Source organism: Heterobasidion irregulare (genome assembly GCF_000320585.1).
Source record: "Heterobasidion irregulare TC 32-1 unplaced genomic scaffold scaffold_14, whole genome shotgun sequence".
NCBI classification, from domain to species: Eukaryota; Fungi; Basidiomycota; class Agaricomycetes; order Russulales; family Bondarzewiaceae; genus Heterobasidion; species Heterobasidion irregulare.
The window spans coordinates 1,047,269-1,062,174 of NW_009258210.1; the positions used below are offsets into that span (position 1 = coordinate 1,047,269).

Below are 14,906 nucleotides of genomic sequence, written 5' to 3' on the forward strand. Positions count from 1 at the left end.
TTTAGCACTAATGCAACTCTTACCTATAGTTGCAACTGACTAATAGCAGCCACAGCCTAGAAACAGCCTTTTTACAATTGTTTATTGTATATAGAGCATAGTATATTTCTCATAAATCTTAGTTTGTTAGTCTTGTATTGAGTATTTATATGGAATAAACTTGGTCCTACTATAATTTGGTCTGTTTTTGAGATTGGCAGAAAGGATACTCTATTGGACACTACATGAACTGTTGAGGCCTTGTTTTGAGTAGTAGAGGTCCAAAATGAATACATGTTGGTCTTGAAAGGTATTTTAAGGATACCAGATAAATTTTTAACCATGTTTTGAAGAATACTGCTGCTTTGTCTAGAATTTGCAAGTATTACAACCTAGTTAATGGTATGATATTATTAGGATTTTTGCCTTATTACCACCATTCATTAACTATAATCCCTTTTTTCTTTGTCATTGTAACCTAGTGCCCTTGGAATATCTTTCAAGACTGATATATTTTAATCTTAGACCTTTATTACTCAAAATGAGGCTTTAATAGTATATATAATATTTAACAGGGAAAATTTTCTGCCAACCTCAAAAATAGACTAAATTATACCAAGACTGAGTTAGTATCATATAGATACTCAATACAAGACCAATAAACTAAGACTTATGATTTTTGAGTAAGTATTTAAAGAGCTATAGCTGTTCTGCACTATAGTATAAAGATTGATAAAATCCTAAGAAAATATACTATGTCTTATATATTGCAAACAGCTATAAGCAAGCCTAAGTCTAAATGTCCAAAGTATAAGTGGACTTACTTATTAATAAAGAGAGCAAAAACTAAAGCTTGGAAAGTCAAAGAAGGTTATGAAAGCAAAACCTCAAAGAAAAAAAGGATTGCAAAGACTCCAATGGCACTAAAGACTAAAATTCTGAGCAGCAAAAAAACCTTCACAACTATCTAAACAAAAAATGATGGCTTAAAAAAGAACAAGAAGAGTGGCAAGTATCCTAAGCAGACTTAAGTAGACAAAGACAAGCACAAGCAACTAAGGGAAAAGAGCTGATGGTTTAAATGTAAAGCAAAAGACCACTTATTAAAAGACTATCTAAAGTGCAATATAACAAGAGCACTAACTCTAGATGATGTAGCTGCCACAGTAAGCTTTGAAAATATTGAATAAGATTGCATTATAATACATAAGGCCATAAGTTTATTAGTTGACAGAATGGTGTATCATATAGTTAGAATCTTATCCAACCCTAAGAAAGCCTGGATACTAAAGAATATAATTACTATATCCTTGTTAAGAGCTAGCTTGTAATACATGACTAATGATCATATAATCATATAGCATGTGCTTCAAGACCTTGCTCAAACCCTAATCTAGGATTTGACCCATTAAAGATGACCTATACCCAGTGACTAACCCCTTAACTTCACTAATAGACAATTACCTTGATCTCCTATTCTCTAATCATGATTGACCCCTTGTTTCTGATTCTCACCAATTCTAATAACTGCTTCTTATTATCACTTACAGATCTTGATTATTAATTATTTTATATTTGATACTCTGACAGTTTGGCTTACTTCTCTTTAGTTAGCCAGATATTCATTTACCTTTAGAAGCATAGACCTTTTCTCGATCTTGCCCTAAACTAGTTATAGTATATATAAAATGAGCCAGAGACCTATTTCACTAGCTTGTTTACCTTTGTTACCTACTACCTGTTCTTCTTTTGATACTTGGTATTAGCCCTACCTTGTTAGTATCTAGATCTTTGCTAATAGGCCAGGCCTTTGATGGTCAATAGAACTATTGTCTGAATATTGATTTAACTTGTACTTGTGCTTCTCTCCATTATTATTCTTAACCACTTAATCAATATATTAATACTGGCTATATTCTACACAGAACTAGCAATATTCTACCTAGACTTTAGTGGGTAGTATATCTATTGTCATCTAGGCCCTTACCAGATTATACCTCCATATTTATAGAGCAACCTTTGTGTCTACTTGGATTCACAATATCATTATGAATCTCTTATCTATCCTGAACTACACATCAAAGTAGCTGCCAGCATCTATATTAGACATACTTGAATCTAGCATATTCCTTTAGTGACTTAAAAGCCTTCTCACATGTCATATATAAAGATTAGGCTCTAATAGTCTTACTTTAGAAGGATCCTATTAGATGCTATCCCACTTTCAATAGACAAGCTAAAGGACCTGGCATTCTTGGTATATTCTCCAACTTGATTTAAGCTGTTTGTTAATGGATCACTATACTTTTAGATTATAAATAATCATTCCCTAGAAACCCACTAGATTGAGTGCCAATGGTTGCTTTTTATGAGATTTGACCTCATACACTGGTTGTTTCTTGAAAAAACACCATAGTAGTGCAAGCTTGTATGGGCAAAGTAGGATATAAATATAAAACAATTTAAATGGCCTTAATTCTGTAGTTAGAGAAATATTAGCATGTATGAGTTTGAAAATAAGGATAGTATAAGCAAAATAAACAATATGCCTAATTTTACTAATCTATCCAACTTAGAAGATCATAGTTAGTAGGAAATAAATAAGCAGTTTCTAGTAGCCCATTATCATTACAAAAAGAGTATAGGTTCTAGTAAGGAGGATTTTTTGAATACCAAAACTTTTTATACTGCCCAAAAGAAGGTACACTTTATGAATAATATACTGAGTGGCCTACTAGTAGATGGACTTAGCTTCTTAGACAAAAAATGCTAACCTCTCTAAAATGAGGTAGACTAAAGCCTAGTATTTATGGCAATTTATGCCACTAAATTAAAAGTTAGCAAAAAAAAGAATGGGTAAACTAGGCAAGGACTTAATAAAACCTAAACAAACTACTGTTTAGATAAAGGACTTTAAATGAAGGGTTTTATGGCTACTAGCATTTGGAAAATCCCTTTCTCATATTAGATTCAAATCATACTTAATGATTAATAATGCTTAATCAAGATAAATGGGATGTATTATAAATGATTATTTATAATTATGTTTATAATTAAACCTGAAACACAATACTGTACTAGCTTCTCACCTGTTGCATTCATCTGGAAAAACACCCCCTTGTATTAGCTCCGGATTATATCTAATAGTGTCTAAAAGTATCTAAAAGTGTTAATAGCATCTAAAAGTATCTAATTTCCTAATTAGGAGCAACACATTGTGAGCATTGGATTGGTTTCTAATTTTATGATATTGGCACTAATTCTATACTAAGAAGTCTCTAATTATTAGTAGGAAATAATAAGTACTACTGCTCTATCAGTGAGAAGGTAAAGATGTGGCACATTCTATACTATTTCAGCATATTACTCTCCTTTATATATGCCTGCACCATTATCTTGTAGCTCTTTTGCTGACTTTCCAGCTGCTTTTATAAGGGATATAGAAAGAGAGAAATGTGCATTGATGCCCCCAGCCACTTTGTTGGCAGCTTGGCAGCTGCCACAAGAGGCTATGAAGACCTCAGTACCTTGGCCTTGCACACAAGATCATTCAAGTTATCATTGTTAGCCAATGCCTGCTACTGGTCATTATAGGACACAACATGTGGGTTGGACTTAAGGATATGCTATATGCAGCCTTATAGACCTTGTCTATTAGTATAGTGGCTAATACTGTCTTGTGCAGCACACAATCATCATTACTATTGATATTACAATTTTTAGCACTATTGATATTGTTTATTGCCTTGTTATACAAAAGATGCTCAAACTTGGTGTTTTCCTCTAGCTATCAGGCTGTGGAAAAGATAGTCATATTGTGATGTGGTGCCAGAATGATATATTTGCCTGCCATATAGGAAATATATGCATTAAGCATATTAAGATCACCTCCAACAATCTTGTGCTTATTTATATATAGGCATGCCATACATATACTCTTATCCCCACCCTCTACCTCACTAGTGGCTATTTGGAAAACCCCTCTCTCTTATTGAATCTTGATTATTCATAATCATGTTTTTGATCAAATTTGCAAATTTAGGTAGCATTGTCTATACTAGTAGAGTCCCATTGAATATTACACTCAATCATAGTTTTACATATTCTCAGTCCAAATTGTATAAGTGCCATAATTTATTTTTATCCTATATAAAGTGTATTATCGATTTTCCATTGGTTTATTATCTTCTTAGCTGGTGTTTAAACTAAATCCTGAAAGACCTGACTTTTTAGGTATTTATTGACCTATTTATTTATTTGATAGAGGAAAGATAGATGTTAAATAAAATTAGAGATGTTGAGGTTGCCTATATTATGTCTAGTTATTTAGATTACTGAGTTCATATCTTAGACTTTGTGGCTTAGTGGCTAGAGCATCTGTCCTGGGTGCTTGCATACATGAAATTGTTGGTTCAACTTTGGCAGAAGGCAAGTTTGTTATAAGGTATATTCTGTGTTTAGGTATTGAACTAGTGCTCTAATAGGCATGACTCTATAAGAAGGCTATGAGAACTGTGATGCTTGATTTCTTATTATTTTTACGAAATTTCAAGTTATAATGAATCCTAATAATTCCTAATTTAGGAAAATTATGTCTAATTAGAACAGGTTTAGAGGGGGGGTAAGCTAAAAATGTCTAATCCTAATCATTCTTAATTATGCATAAATAGAGCTAATTAGAGCTTAATACAAAGGTGTGGTTTTCCAGATGGCAGTAAGATGCATATGTAGGTCATCACAAATTTTGTCCTTGTAGCAGTGATACGCTAGAGGTAGCTCTAAGTGCCAAGCACAATACTAAAACAACCTCTAATGCAGGGGTGCTGGAGCTAGTATCTGATACACAAGGAATTGTAAGTGATGACTTTAGAAATTGAAGGTGTACTGAGAAGCAATTAGGGAGTGTGAGATTATAGTGCCCGAACGGTTTCGGGACTGCGCCGAACACCAACCGAACATTCGGTCGGTCGTGTTGGCAATGCAGTCGGTAACGAGAAGGTAGTGTTGCGACCGACAACTACGTGCTTCAAGAGCCACATGGGACTCTGATGATATACGAGGGAGGACGGGGGTACGAGCGAAGAGACAAGTACAAACGTGAATGAAGCCAAACGACGAGGATGATGAGTTTTTGGAAGTTGACAAAGATGATTTCGATGGTTGAGACAAGTGTAAATGAGCTCTGAATGGTGGGGTGCGAAAGCTGCTTTATTCCAGAGTTGTATGTAGGTTTTTATAGTAAACCGAGCCTTTAAGTAAAATATTAAACAAGAAATGAGAGTAGATGTCAAATGGGTGCCAAGCCTTAGCGATCAGAGAAGATAAGAAGGTAGGTGAGATGTCCATATGGGTTCCGAAGGTGACAAGGTAAAAGTTAATTAGCGATGGCGAAATCCCGAACGTTCGGGATCCGTCACCTGAGCGTAGGTAGATGGGACAGGCGTTGGAGAACCAATGAAAAGTAAAAAAGAGGTATTGTACAATCAGGGTGGCCAAGTAATGGTGCAAGATCACGTTTGACCGACCATGTGGAAGTCAGGAAGATAAATGATAAGGACCGACCGACTCACGGAGGACATCGGCCGATACAAAATACTGGCTCTGATCTCGTAAACACTTATTGTAACACTCCTGTGTGGCCATGGTGAGTACGTGAAGTGTGGGCGAACTGACCCAAGTGCTGTCAAACGTCCTTCGGTGGCTTGTCGTTGGTTGGGCAGGGACCGACCGTGTTCGGTGCAAGTTGGCATCTTCAGTACTTGTTGAGCACTGTTCGGTATCTCCCAAAAGCTTCCCAAATACCTCCCTCAGACCCTAGCGTGAGTGCATGCTCATCATCTCCTCCCTGCTGAAATCCTGACTGTCCTCAGTCAGTGGTCGGCGGCTATGAGTCGGAGTGGAAAAAAAAGTGGTGTGGAAAATGTGGTGGCGTGGATGTGGGAAAGAGTTGGTAACAAGCGATAGCGTGGAAAGAATAGCTGTGGCGTGGAAAATGGAGCGGTGTGGCAAGTTCTGTGGGAAAAGATTGGTTATGAGTGGTGGCGTGGAAAGGAGTGGGTGCGTGGGAGAGATGTGGCACAGGTGAATAATCGGCAAGGAGATGTCGTAGAATAGACCGGGTCGGCGCGCCAGAGAGACCGGGGCTGCGTCGGCAAAGTCCTGTGGCATGGCAACTGATTAGGTGAGGGAGTGGCTGCAGCCTAGAGTGTCCCAACTAGACGCTGGCATGAGAGCGTGTCGGCAAGGAGCGGTGATGCGTATTGTGGATTCTGCCGAGCGTAGTGGCGCGTGGCTTAGTCAGGTGACCACCATCACCTGATGATCGTTGATTCTCCAGCGACTAAGTCCCTCATCGCCCTCTTTCTGTCACTTTGTCTCCTCGTCCGCCTCTTTTCGGCCTTCTCACCATGTCATCCATCCTCTCTGCCCTCAAAGCCAAGCTCAGGGAGTACATGCTCACCCTTCCCGACGGCACCACCGAGTATGAAGATTACGAGGCCTGGATGCAGGGGTTTGCCAAGCGAGTGGTAAGTCCTCTTTCTTCCTTCAAATCTGCCTCTGATCATTTTAGTAGGCTGTGTTCGATCATTCGGCGCCGGGAGAAGAAGTGCCCAAACTTGCTGCCTGGGTCGCCGAAGCTGAGCGTGGCCTTGACCATATCGCCACCAATGACTGGCTCTCCTGGGGGTTGCATATCTTGCCCCAGCGTGCAGCGCGCTTTGCTGAGCTCCAACAACAGCAAGCCGCCGAAAAACAGGCTTTAGCTGAGGAGTTTGCGCGGGTGGCTGCCGCCGAACGGGAGGCCGGTGAAGCACGAGAGGCGTGGGCTGCTACTGCCCATCGGTCTGCTGAAGAGGATCGTCAGCGGCGTCGGGAGGCCTTGGTGGAGGCCATGTTTAGTGGGTTAGTTGATCTGGACAAGGGGAACCGACAGTTGGCCGTGCTGGAGGCAGAGTCCGCCGACCTTCTCCCTCTCTTTCTTCCCTCTCCCTCTCCTGCTCCCACTCCCGCCGCTTCCTCTTCCCTTCTCCCGCTCCCTGCTGACGCTGACCTTGCTTTCACAACTGAGGCCCTGGATCACATGAGCGTAGACTCGACCCTTCCTACTCCGTCGGCCGATTCGAAGGGAAAGCAGCGCGCCGGCGCCGTTATTGTTGAGTTCACTTGGCACCAACCGAAGGTCAGGTGGTCCTCCCGCTCCGTCTTGGAACGGGCCGAATGTCAACCATTCGGTCCCCTGTAGAGCGGAACGGAGCCGGGAAGCTTCTTCAGGATCCTCCAGGCCTGTTGCCGGGTGACGTTCTTGTAAGTCCCCTCCCTCTTGCCGCCTCTGTTGCTTGCTGACTCTTCCTTTTCCAGGCCGAGTACGCTTGCCATCGGTACGCGACCGAGTTCGCCACAGTCGCCCCTCGGTGCTACACCCGACCGGGCCAGGTCTCATGCCTCAAGTGCGCCAACGATCGCAAAGAGTGTAGCTTCCAGCCTGGGTGGACGTTGAAGGAGAAGGGGAAAGCCCAGGCAAAGGCGAAGTCGGGGGCGAAGTCGGTGGAGAATGAGCGGCTGATGAAGAAGCGCAAGATGGAGGTACTGGTCCCTGAGCGGTCGGCTGGTGAGAGCATCGCATGGTCAAAAGGTGAGTGGTCATTTGGTGATCATGGTAATTGAGCTCATCCTTGTGCAGCCGTTCGGAGTAGGAAGCCAGTCAAATGCCTTCCGACTACTACCCAGCACCTTCCTGTCCCCTCTCGCTCCAGTCGCCCTACTCGCCCGACCTCTACCGCCGCCCCTTCCCCCGAGCTTTCACGCCTGTTGCCGTCCGTTGCCCGTGGTGTCGCGTCCAAGATCAGATATCAGATTGCCGTGGCTGAGGGATTGTGCACCTTCTTGGCGTGCTCGATTACAATGTGGAGAGCCGAGTTGGAGGCCCTTGAGGCCCGGTCGGGTCCTTTAGCACCTTTGGACGTTGTCCTGGTCGAGGATTCATCGGAGGCCGATGATTCTGGAAGGTTGGAGTTGGGTGATTTTGTGCCCGATGACTGAGTTTGTAGAAATTTTAGTGTAGAAAAAAAATTAAAATGTAAAATAGAACTTGTCCAGAGTATACAGTAATGCCCATGGGCAGACCAGAGGTGTCATTCGGGAAATCAGTTGGTGAAATGACTGTGTGTGAATGTACTTGTAAGCGAAGCATTCAGCGGAATTTAAGAAAGTAAATTGAAATATTAGGGGAAGCCTCAGTATGTCATCACAGGCATAAAACCCTATGGTTTTGCGCAAATCGGAAGAAGTCTTCAATGCAGCTTGGTACTTGAAGGAGTGATGGGGAAAATGAGGGCCGACTATTTGGTCAGCGATTGGTCGGTGGCAAAAGTACTAAGAGATGTGGAAATGGTTGGGCGTCAGTCCATGTCTGTGATAAATAAACAAAGATAAGGAATGGGTATATCTGTGAATCCTCCTCCCTACTGAAATCGTGACTGTCCCCAGTCACTGACCGAAGAGAGCAAAGGGTGGGAGGGCGGGATCTAGTCAGAGGTTACCAAAGCCGTGTCGTCATCTTCTGCTGATCAGATGGAGCTGGTGTCAGTATTCTCTTCGTCGGCATCGTCGGCCTCAGCGTCGTCGTCGCTCAATCGGGATTCTTCCATGGCACGAAGGTGTTCTTGTGAGATGTCGAGAAGGGCTTCAAAGTTGGCAAGCTTCAGCGACCTGCGAGCAAAGTAAGGAATAATGTAGAATGCTGCTACTGGCCGATCAAAGACCAATCCGTCAAGTTCGGCCAAAATATACGCTCCCCCTCGGTTCCTAGAAATCACCAGCAATGGTCCCAAGTACCATGGTTGCATCTTCCGATTGAGCGCCTTTTCTATAGCTGTGTTGCACATAAGGACAAGGGAGCCTCAGTGGAAATTGAAGTTGCGAAGGGTGGCTGAATGCTGCTGTTCGAATCGGATAGTGGCCTGGACTCGGGCGCCGACTACCGAGCTGCGAAGGTGGGCAAGGTCCGATCGGTGTTTCTGCAAAGCAATGGCACGTCGAGCAATGAGGTCGGTGGTGCTGAGGGTTGTGGTCGGCGGTGGCAGGAGGTAGGTGGCTTCGGCGATGTCAAGGGGGAGAAGGGGATGGGTTCTGGTCGCTGCGAAGTATGGCGAGCAGCCCATTCGGTGCTGAACAGTAATGCAATCAGCCCAGAATACAAAATGAGCTGTATGATTCCACTTGGCCTGATCTCTATCAACGGCCTTGAACAGAGCCTGCCAAACATCGGAGTGAGGTCGTTCGGCGATGCCGTTGGCATGGGAATTGTAGCCCGAAATACGGATGTGCCGAATGTGGTACTTTTTCACTAACTGGTCGAGCGCCTTGACGAATGCTGGTCCATTGTCGGAGACAATCTCTACCAATGTTCCCCATCGGCACAGGATATCCTCGAATATCTAGTCGGCAAGAGCTGAGCTTGTTTTGTGTCAGAGCATTTGGAATTCGGGGTAGTGTGATACCAAACAGCGACCTTGAACGAGATACTTGAAACTGCCGGCGGTTGGCATGTGCATGGTATCCATATACATCTTCATGAAGAGTGGTGCGGGCGAGGTGACGGTTGGGGGAATGAGGACGTTGCGAGTCTGGTGAATCTGGCAAAGGTGACATGTCTGAACAAACCAAGAAATATCTTGCCTCATGTGCGGCCACCAGAAGCATTTGGCGATCAAGGCGGTCGTGGTGTAGAATCCCTTGTGAGCAACGTCGTCGTGGGCAGCGGTGAGAATTGTGATCCGACTAGAAGGGGCTGCAACAATCTTGTGTCGACCGTACGAGTCTTTTCTTCATAGCTTGTCGGCTGCGATAAAGAGCTCAGTGCAATATCATAGGAAGGTGGCATATTCAGAGTTGGAGAGAGAGGGGGGCCAAACCAATGTTCGGTGCCAGTTGCAGACCGGCCATAGGCGTTCTTCAGCTTCCAACGCTTTTTGCGATCTTGGGATATCCGAATAGTTGATAGTCGGGCCTTAGTCATCGGAGTCGGTATCGGTCAGGGGGTCATCTACAAGTGAGGAGGTGAAGATGGCAGTGGTCGAAGTTGAGATGGAGGTGGGGAACATGTTGTTGATCTGATGGAGGGGGCCATAGAGATTGTCAATCTAGTTATCAAAGTTGTCTTCAGGTTCGGGTCAATCGGCGGGTTGTGGTGGTTATTGGGAGAGGCCATCAGGGCCATGAGAGGTGCTGGGGATGTGGACGAGTGTGAAATGGAAGGTGAGGATGGAGACAATCCACCAATTGATGCTAGCGCTGGGTTCGAGATCCAGGTTAGTGAGCATGCCCTTGATGTAGCATGTGTCTACTTTGACTATCAGGTTCCGAACACTGATGAGATACATTTTGAGCAATCGGAGGGCGCAAAAGAGACCGTAGAGTTCGAGCTTCAGCTGGGAGAATTGCGATTTGCGGTTGTTAAGGGTGATGCAGCCGAATTGGGCATAGTACCGAACCTGCGGATTGTTGAGTGCGCATTGGCAGAGGTGGAAGCCAACCGCAATTTGTGAGGTATTGACTGCAAGGATGACGTTGGCTGCCGACCCATAGTCGATCAGCCGAAGGGCTGGCGACTCGAGCAGTGCCGACTGGAGATCGTCTTGGGCTGTTATCTGGTCTGGGCTGAACACGAATGGAAAATCTTTGCACGTTAACATAGTTAGTGCATGCGCCTAGTGTGCAAAATTTCAAATGAAGATCCGGACGACACCGATCGTCCCCAGAAATGCCCGAACATCCGAGAGATCCCTGCAAGGTCCCCACTTCATAATTGACTCTACCCTAGACTCATCGGGTAATCGTCCTTCATACGTGCACCGATGGCCTACCACCATGATTTCGGCTACACAGAGTGTCGCCTTGTGTCCCGAAAAGGTCCCTCCACTGTACTTCATCCGCTGGACCACCCGATTGAGGCCTTGAAAGTGTTCCTGCACAAATCGTCGTATGCTGGGGTTGTTGGGATGCGTCTCGAAGCTGCCATTCGGAAGTTTGTATCGGGTCGGTGGGCCCTAAATTGGGACATCGTCAATGAAAGGAATGGTGGTGTCTGGGATCTCTGGCTGGAGGATGTGGGTGACGTCGTCGTGGAAGATCAGAAGCAAATTCGTCCATCCCATGGGTAGGGTGACAAGTCGGTGGGCACCGAATGGGGTCTGGAATGTGGTGAAGTCGCGAGATGATTCGGTGAGCCCTCGTTCGTCGTATCTGACATAGAGATCCAGAATGCCACCGCAAGTGCGAGCTGCAAACTGTTCAGCGATCTGATCGGTATTTGGGGGCACACCTGAATGCTGGATGGTAATGGCGTTCAGAGGTTCGAGGCTGTGAACGATTCAGAGTTTGGTGCCAGTGGAGGTGCTATTTGTCTTCTTGACAATGTAAACCAGTGTGATCGGTAGGAAGAATTTGACGGCTCATAGACTCCAGTGGTGATCTTGGTTTTGATAAGTCGGCACACTTCGTCATAGATGCCTGGTGAAATCGGAATGTTGCGCTGAACCCAGGGCTTGTGCTTGACTACCGGCATATTGACTGGTGGGAAGAAGTCCTCGCGGAAATGTCCATGCTCCGAATCGTCCCAGGCGAATCCCATCTCTTATAGACACATGAAATGGTGCATGAGCTGTCGTTCGGCTGGCTAAAGGAAGTCGTCCGAGTGGACTTTGTCGATGAGGTCGCGTCGTTCAGCTGTGTATCTGCCAGTCGGCGTGAAGGGTGGGGGGTTCGGTGTCAGCATCAGGAGGGTAGCAAGAGGGTCACCAAGGATGTTCCGAACAATTCCGAGCTTTTCGGGGAGGTCAGCCAAGACTGGTTGTGTTTTCTGTGCAACCGGTTTGTACTTGTACTTAGTAGCGAAGATGGCGACCGGGTCGGCGATATTAGTGGAATGGAAAGAACCGGGGACGACTGAGGAAAATAAGGACAACATATCGGAATCGAGATTGTTTTTGAGATGATTTTCGGGCCCCAAATCGGAGGCCATAATGTACTTGAGACAAAGATCGCAATGAGAGGGAGATGTAGAATGGAAATCTGAGGACACTTTGATAAGTGGGAAATTGGGGGTATCATGATCAGTGGAAATAATCAGTGCAACTTCTCCTTGATCTCGGATCAATTCATCGAGTCACGAAAACCCGCTTGTCTTTGGTGAAGGACTCGAGGGGGTCCTCATCTGATCGTCGGAATTGTGGCCCGTCGTCCCGTGTTTGGGTCACTGTTGGTGATCATCTGGTCTTTGTTTGAATAATTCTTGACGATACTTTCGGTGAGGATGTCGAAGGGCCGACCGAGGAGAACGTTGTAGGCTGGGTTCTGAATGATGTGGACTTGGAGGTACAAGGTGATATCGCCGATGAGGAATGGGATGTTGCGTGTGAGGCCCAAGGATCGGTCAATTTCACCATTCGCCGACTGCATATTGAGGATGATTTTGGGGTCATAGATGAGCACCAGTTCATTGCAAATGCCTTCCGACATGGCGATGACTTGTGAACCTGGATCGATGACGCATTCGACTTCCTGTTGGTGATCGACGAGGGGAACAATGGACCTTAGGGCTGAAGATTCTTTAGCAACTATCAACGGCAGAGGAACCTGACTGGGCTGTAGATTCTTCAGATATGTTTTGTACATGTCGGGGATGATGATTGCGCCAGGTGGAGGTGTTTCAGGCTGGTGCAGGACATTGACGAAGGAGGAGACGGTCGGTCGAGTCGGTGGTTCGAGATCGTCGATGGCATAGGGTAGATCGGCATCTTGGTAGAAGGTCCGAACATTGCTGGTGTCTTTGGTAGGTGATCGGCGTGCTGACGTGGCTTCCCTGACCTGCGAACGGACTTCGGCGGAGAGGGAGAGTAGTTCGCGCTGGGTAAGCGTCACCTGAGTGGCCATCGCCCTGTTGTAGACCTCAGCTGCTACCTTCTCATCGTAGATCGGCGCCGTAGTCTTGTAGGCCGGAGCGTCCTTCTTTGCCGAGGGTATCTTCACCGGGGCTCCCATGTTGCGCTCGTGCGGTAGTGCATAGGTGGCGTCCTGGGCTTTGGCGTATGGGTGGACTGGTGCATCGTCCTTGGCTGGTACTGGGGGCGGTCGCTGAGTCGGGGACGTCGGTCGGGGCTCGGGTTCGGGAGTTTCGGTCCTCGCTCGTCGTTCGGGGGCCGGTGAAGGGGTAGATGCCGAGCGTCCCGTCTGCGCCATTTCTCGTGCCCTTGCGCCCCATGTTCGGAGCGCGAATAGTTCGCGTTCAAGGCTTGCGATCTGCTGGACGTCGGTGAGTTGGTAAGTCGGGGTGACCTCCAGCAATGAGGGTGAATCGTGACGGGAGGCTATCGTCATCGGGTGAGTCGGCGCCGCGTTTACCGTAAACATCATCTGTCCCGTCGCCAACTGGCCTGGATTCCTGCGGTGCCATTCGTCCACTCGGTCCTTCAGATTACTACCTGTGATTTCTCTGGGTACGAATGCTCCACTTGACAATACAACCTTCCCCTCGATATTCCTCTTGCATTTGCCGATCCGAATGTATTCGGTGACCTCGGGACAGGTGCGCATGAAGTGTTTGGGACTGCCGCAGAACATGCAGTTGTTGCTGCCTTGTCCTGGCTGTCAGGATGGTCGATCGGCTGGCCTAGACGTCCCCTGAGCTGCAATGGCTTTGACAAAGGTGTTGGTGAGTTGTTCAAACATGGTCACCAGGTCTTTGGCCTTAATTGCATTGGTGGGTGGTGCGGCAGGGGCTGCTTGAGAGATGTCGATAGCGGTAGTACTGTAGGCAGACGTGGTGCCATGCAAGACGAATCGGGCCGCATTGTGGATGTCCTGGAGGTTGTATGGGTCATCTGGGAAATGATCGGGGAACTTGAGTTGTAGACGTTGAGAGATTCTTGCCCATAGCTCCGGTTGGAATCCTCTGGCGAAGGTGCATCCTTGTTTGGCGACCAAAATTTGTGCCTTGCTGAGGAGGAATACCGTGATTGCCAGGAATCGCCGATGATAGTTGCCAAGTTTGCTAAGAGACAAGATGCCGACCCTGCTCATTTTGCCAACTAGCTTGTCCATATCTGATACCGACCATTTGCGCTCTTCCTCTAATCCAGAGTACAGCCTGTAGACTTCTTCACAGAACTCCTTGAATGTCTTTGTGGTGTCGGTGAAAGTGGTGAGCGATTCCCAAAGCTCACAAGTGTCGACGTCCGGGAATTGGCAAGCGTGTTTCTTCCTTTCCTGCTCGTCTTCTACCACAGATCGAACGAAGTGGAAGTCCAGATCGGCGAAGTATCGTCTCAATTCACGGGGTTGATGGGGGTCAAAGGTTGGAGCTGTTCGATCTCCACAAGCAGGCATGGATGGGGTTGCCATAGTGAGAAAGTCAAAGGTGGGAGAAAAGATATTGTTTGCTAAGGTGATCGGGGATGGAGTTGCTGGTTCGAAGGAGTGTTCTAGCGAAGTTGGTCAGATGGTCGGCGTCCAGAAGATGGGGCTGCGTGGGATTAACAGGGAGATGGAGTCGTGGAGAGATAGTATAGGAGACGGGGGTGATTGTTCTAAGAGTGCAAGGTCGAGGATGGGGGAAATCGGTGGGAGTAGCAATCAGTTTGGCAACGAAGGTGGGGTTAAGAAGAAAGTGGAGTCGGGTGGCGGCGAGAGCGATGGCAAGGATTCAAGATCAAGATAGTGATGGTGGGATAGATGCTCCGGGACTATATCGGCGTCTCCGAACAAACTTCGGTCGGCAGATGTTTCCTGAGTATTGAAACTGTCGATAACTGTTTGTCATTCTTTGCACTCCACTGTTGGTCAGGACGAGCGACGTAGATTCCTTAAGGTAATTTTGAATACTAACCCCTCGCGGTAGGCTCTAAAATGATATGCTAGAGGTAGCTCTA

The 14,906-nt window shown here is 46.2% G+C and overlaps 8 protein-coding genes across 8 annotated transcripts; 1 reads left to right on the plus strand and 7 right to left on the minus strand.

Annotated features, from left to right (window-relative positions):
- Positions 1 to 4,889: 4,889 nt before the first annotated feature.
- HETIRDRAFT_332500 (uncharacterized protein) lies at positions 4,890 to 5,282 on the minus strand (the record flags this gene model as incomplete). Its single annotated transcript, XM_009555163.1, has 1 exon — positions 4,890 to 5,282. A coding segment is annotated over one exon (393 nt), but the record flags the coding sequence as incomplete, so codon positions are not given.
- A 1,104-nt stretch (positions 5,283 to 6,386) lies between these two features.
- HETIRDRAFT_120462 (uncharacterized protein) lies at positions 6,387 to 8,019 on the plus strand (the record flags this gene model as incomplete). Its single annotated transcript, XM_009555164.1, has 5 exons — positions 6,387 to 6,506; positions 6,554 to 7,126; positions 7,165 to 7,284; positions 7,339 to 7,612; positions 7,661 to 8,019. 5 exons carry the CDS (start codon positions 6,387 to 6,389, stop codon positions 8,017 to 8,019), a joined length of 1,446 nt encoding a protein of 481 aa, XP_009553459.1.
- A 527-nt stretch (positions 8,020 to 8,546) lies between these two features.
- HETIRDRAFT_108330 (uncharacterized protein) lies at positions 8,547 to 8,817 on the minus strand (the record flags this gene model as incomplete). The annotated part of the gene is made up of 2 exons (XM_009555165.1): positions 8,547 to 8,725; positions 8,796 to 8,817. 2 exons carry the CDS (start codon positions 8,815 to 8,817, stop codon positions 8,547 to 8,549), a joined length of 201 nt encoding a protein of 66 aa, XP_009553460.1.
- Positions 8,818 to 8,879: 62 nt separating this feature from the next.
- HETIRDRAFT_456478 (uncharacterized protein) lies at positions 8,880 to 9,997 on the minus strand (the record flags this gene model as incomplete). Its single annotated transcript, XM_009555166.1, has 3 exons — positions 8,880 to 9,416; positions 9,480 to 9,769; positions 9,796 to 9,997. The coding sequence occupies 3 exons, from the start codon at positions 9,995 to 9,997 to the stop codon at positions 8,880 to 8,882; spliced, it is 1,029 nt and encodes a 342-aa protein (XP_009553461.1).
- Positions 9,998 to 10,172: 175 nt separating this feature from the next.
- Positions 10,173 to 11,611, minus strand: HETIRDRAFT_456479 (uncharacterized protein; the record flags this gene model as incomplete). Its single annotated transcript, XM_009555167.1, has 4 exons — positions 10,173 to 10,657; positions 10,727 to 11,027; positions 11,097 to 11,340; positions 11,403 to 11,611. 4 exons carry the CDS (start codon positions 11,609 to 11,611, stop codon positions 10,173 to 10,175), a joined length of 1,239 nt encoding a protein of 412 aa, XP_009553462.1.
- A 45-nt stretch (positions 11,612 to 11,656) lies between these two features.
- HETIRDRAFT_108327 (uncharacterized protein) lies at positions 11,657 to 12,001 on the minus strand (the record flags this gene model as incomplete). Its single annotated transcript, XM_009555168.1, has 1 exon — positions 11,657 to 12,001. The coding sequence occupies one exon, from the start codon at positions 11,999 to 12,001 to the stop codon at positions 11,657 to 11,659; it is 345 nt and encodes a 114-aa protein (XP_009553463.1).
- Positions 12,002 to 12,189: 188 nt separating this feature from the next.
- Positions 12,190 to 13,599, minus strand: HETIRDRAFT_423599 (uncharacterized protein; the record flags this gene model as incomplete). The annotated part of the gene is made up of 1 exon (XM_009555169.1): positions 12,190 to 13,599. The coding sequence occupies one exon, from the start codon at positions 13,597 to 13,599 to the stop codon at positions 12,190 to 12,192; it is 1,410 nt and encodes a 469-aa protein (XP_009553464.1).
- A 27-nt stretch (positions 13,600 to 13,626) lies between these two features.
- HETIRDRAFT_164801 (uncharacterized protein) lies at positions 13,627 to 14,379 on the minus strand (the record flags this gene model as incomplete). Its single annotated transcript, XM_009555170.1, has 1 exon — positions 13,627 to 14,379. One exon carries the CDS (start codon positions 14,377 to 14,379, stop codon positions 13,627 to 13,629), a length of 753 nt encoding a protein of 250 aa, XP_009553465.1.
- Positions 14,380 to 14,906: the final 527 nt, after the last annotated feature.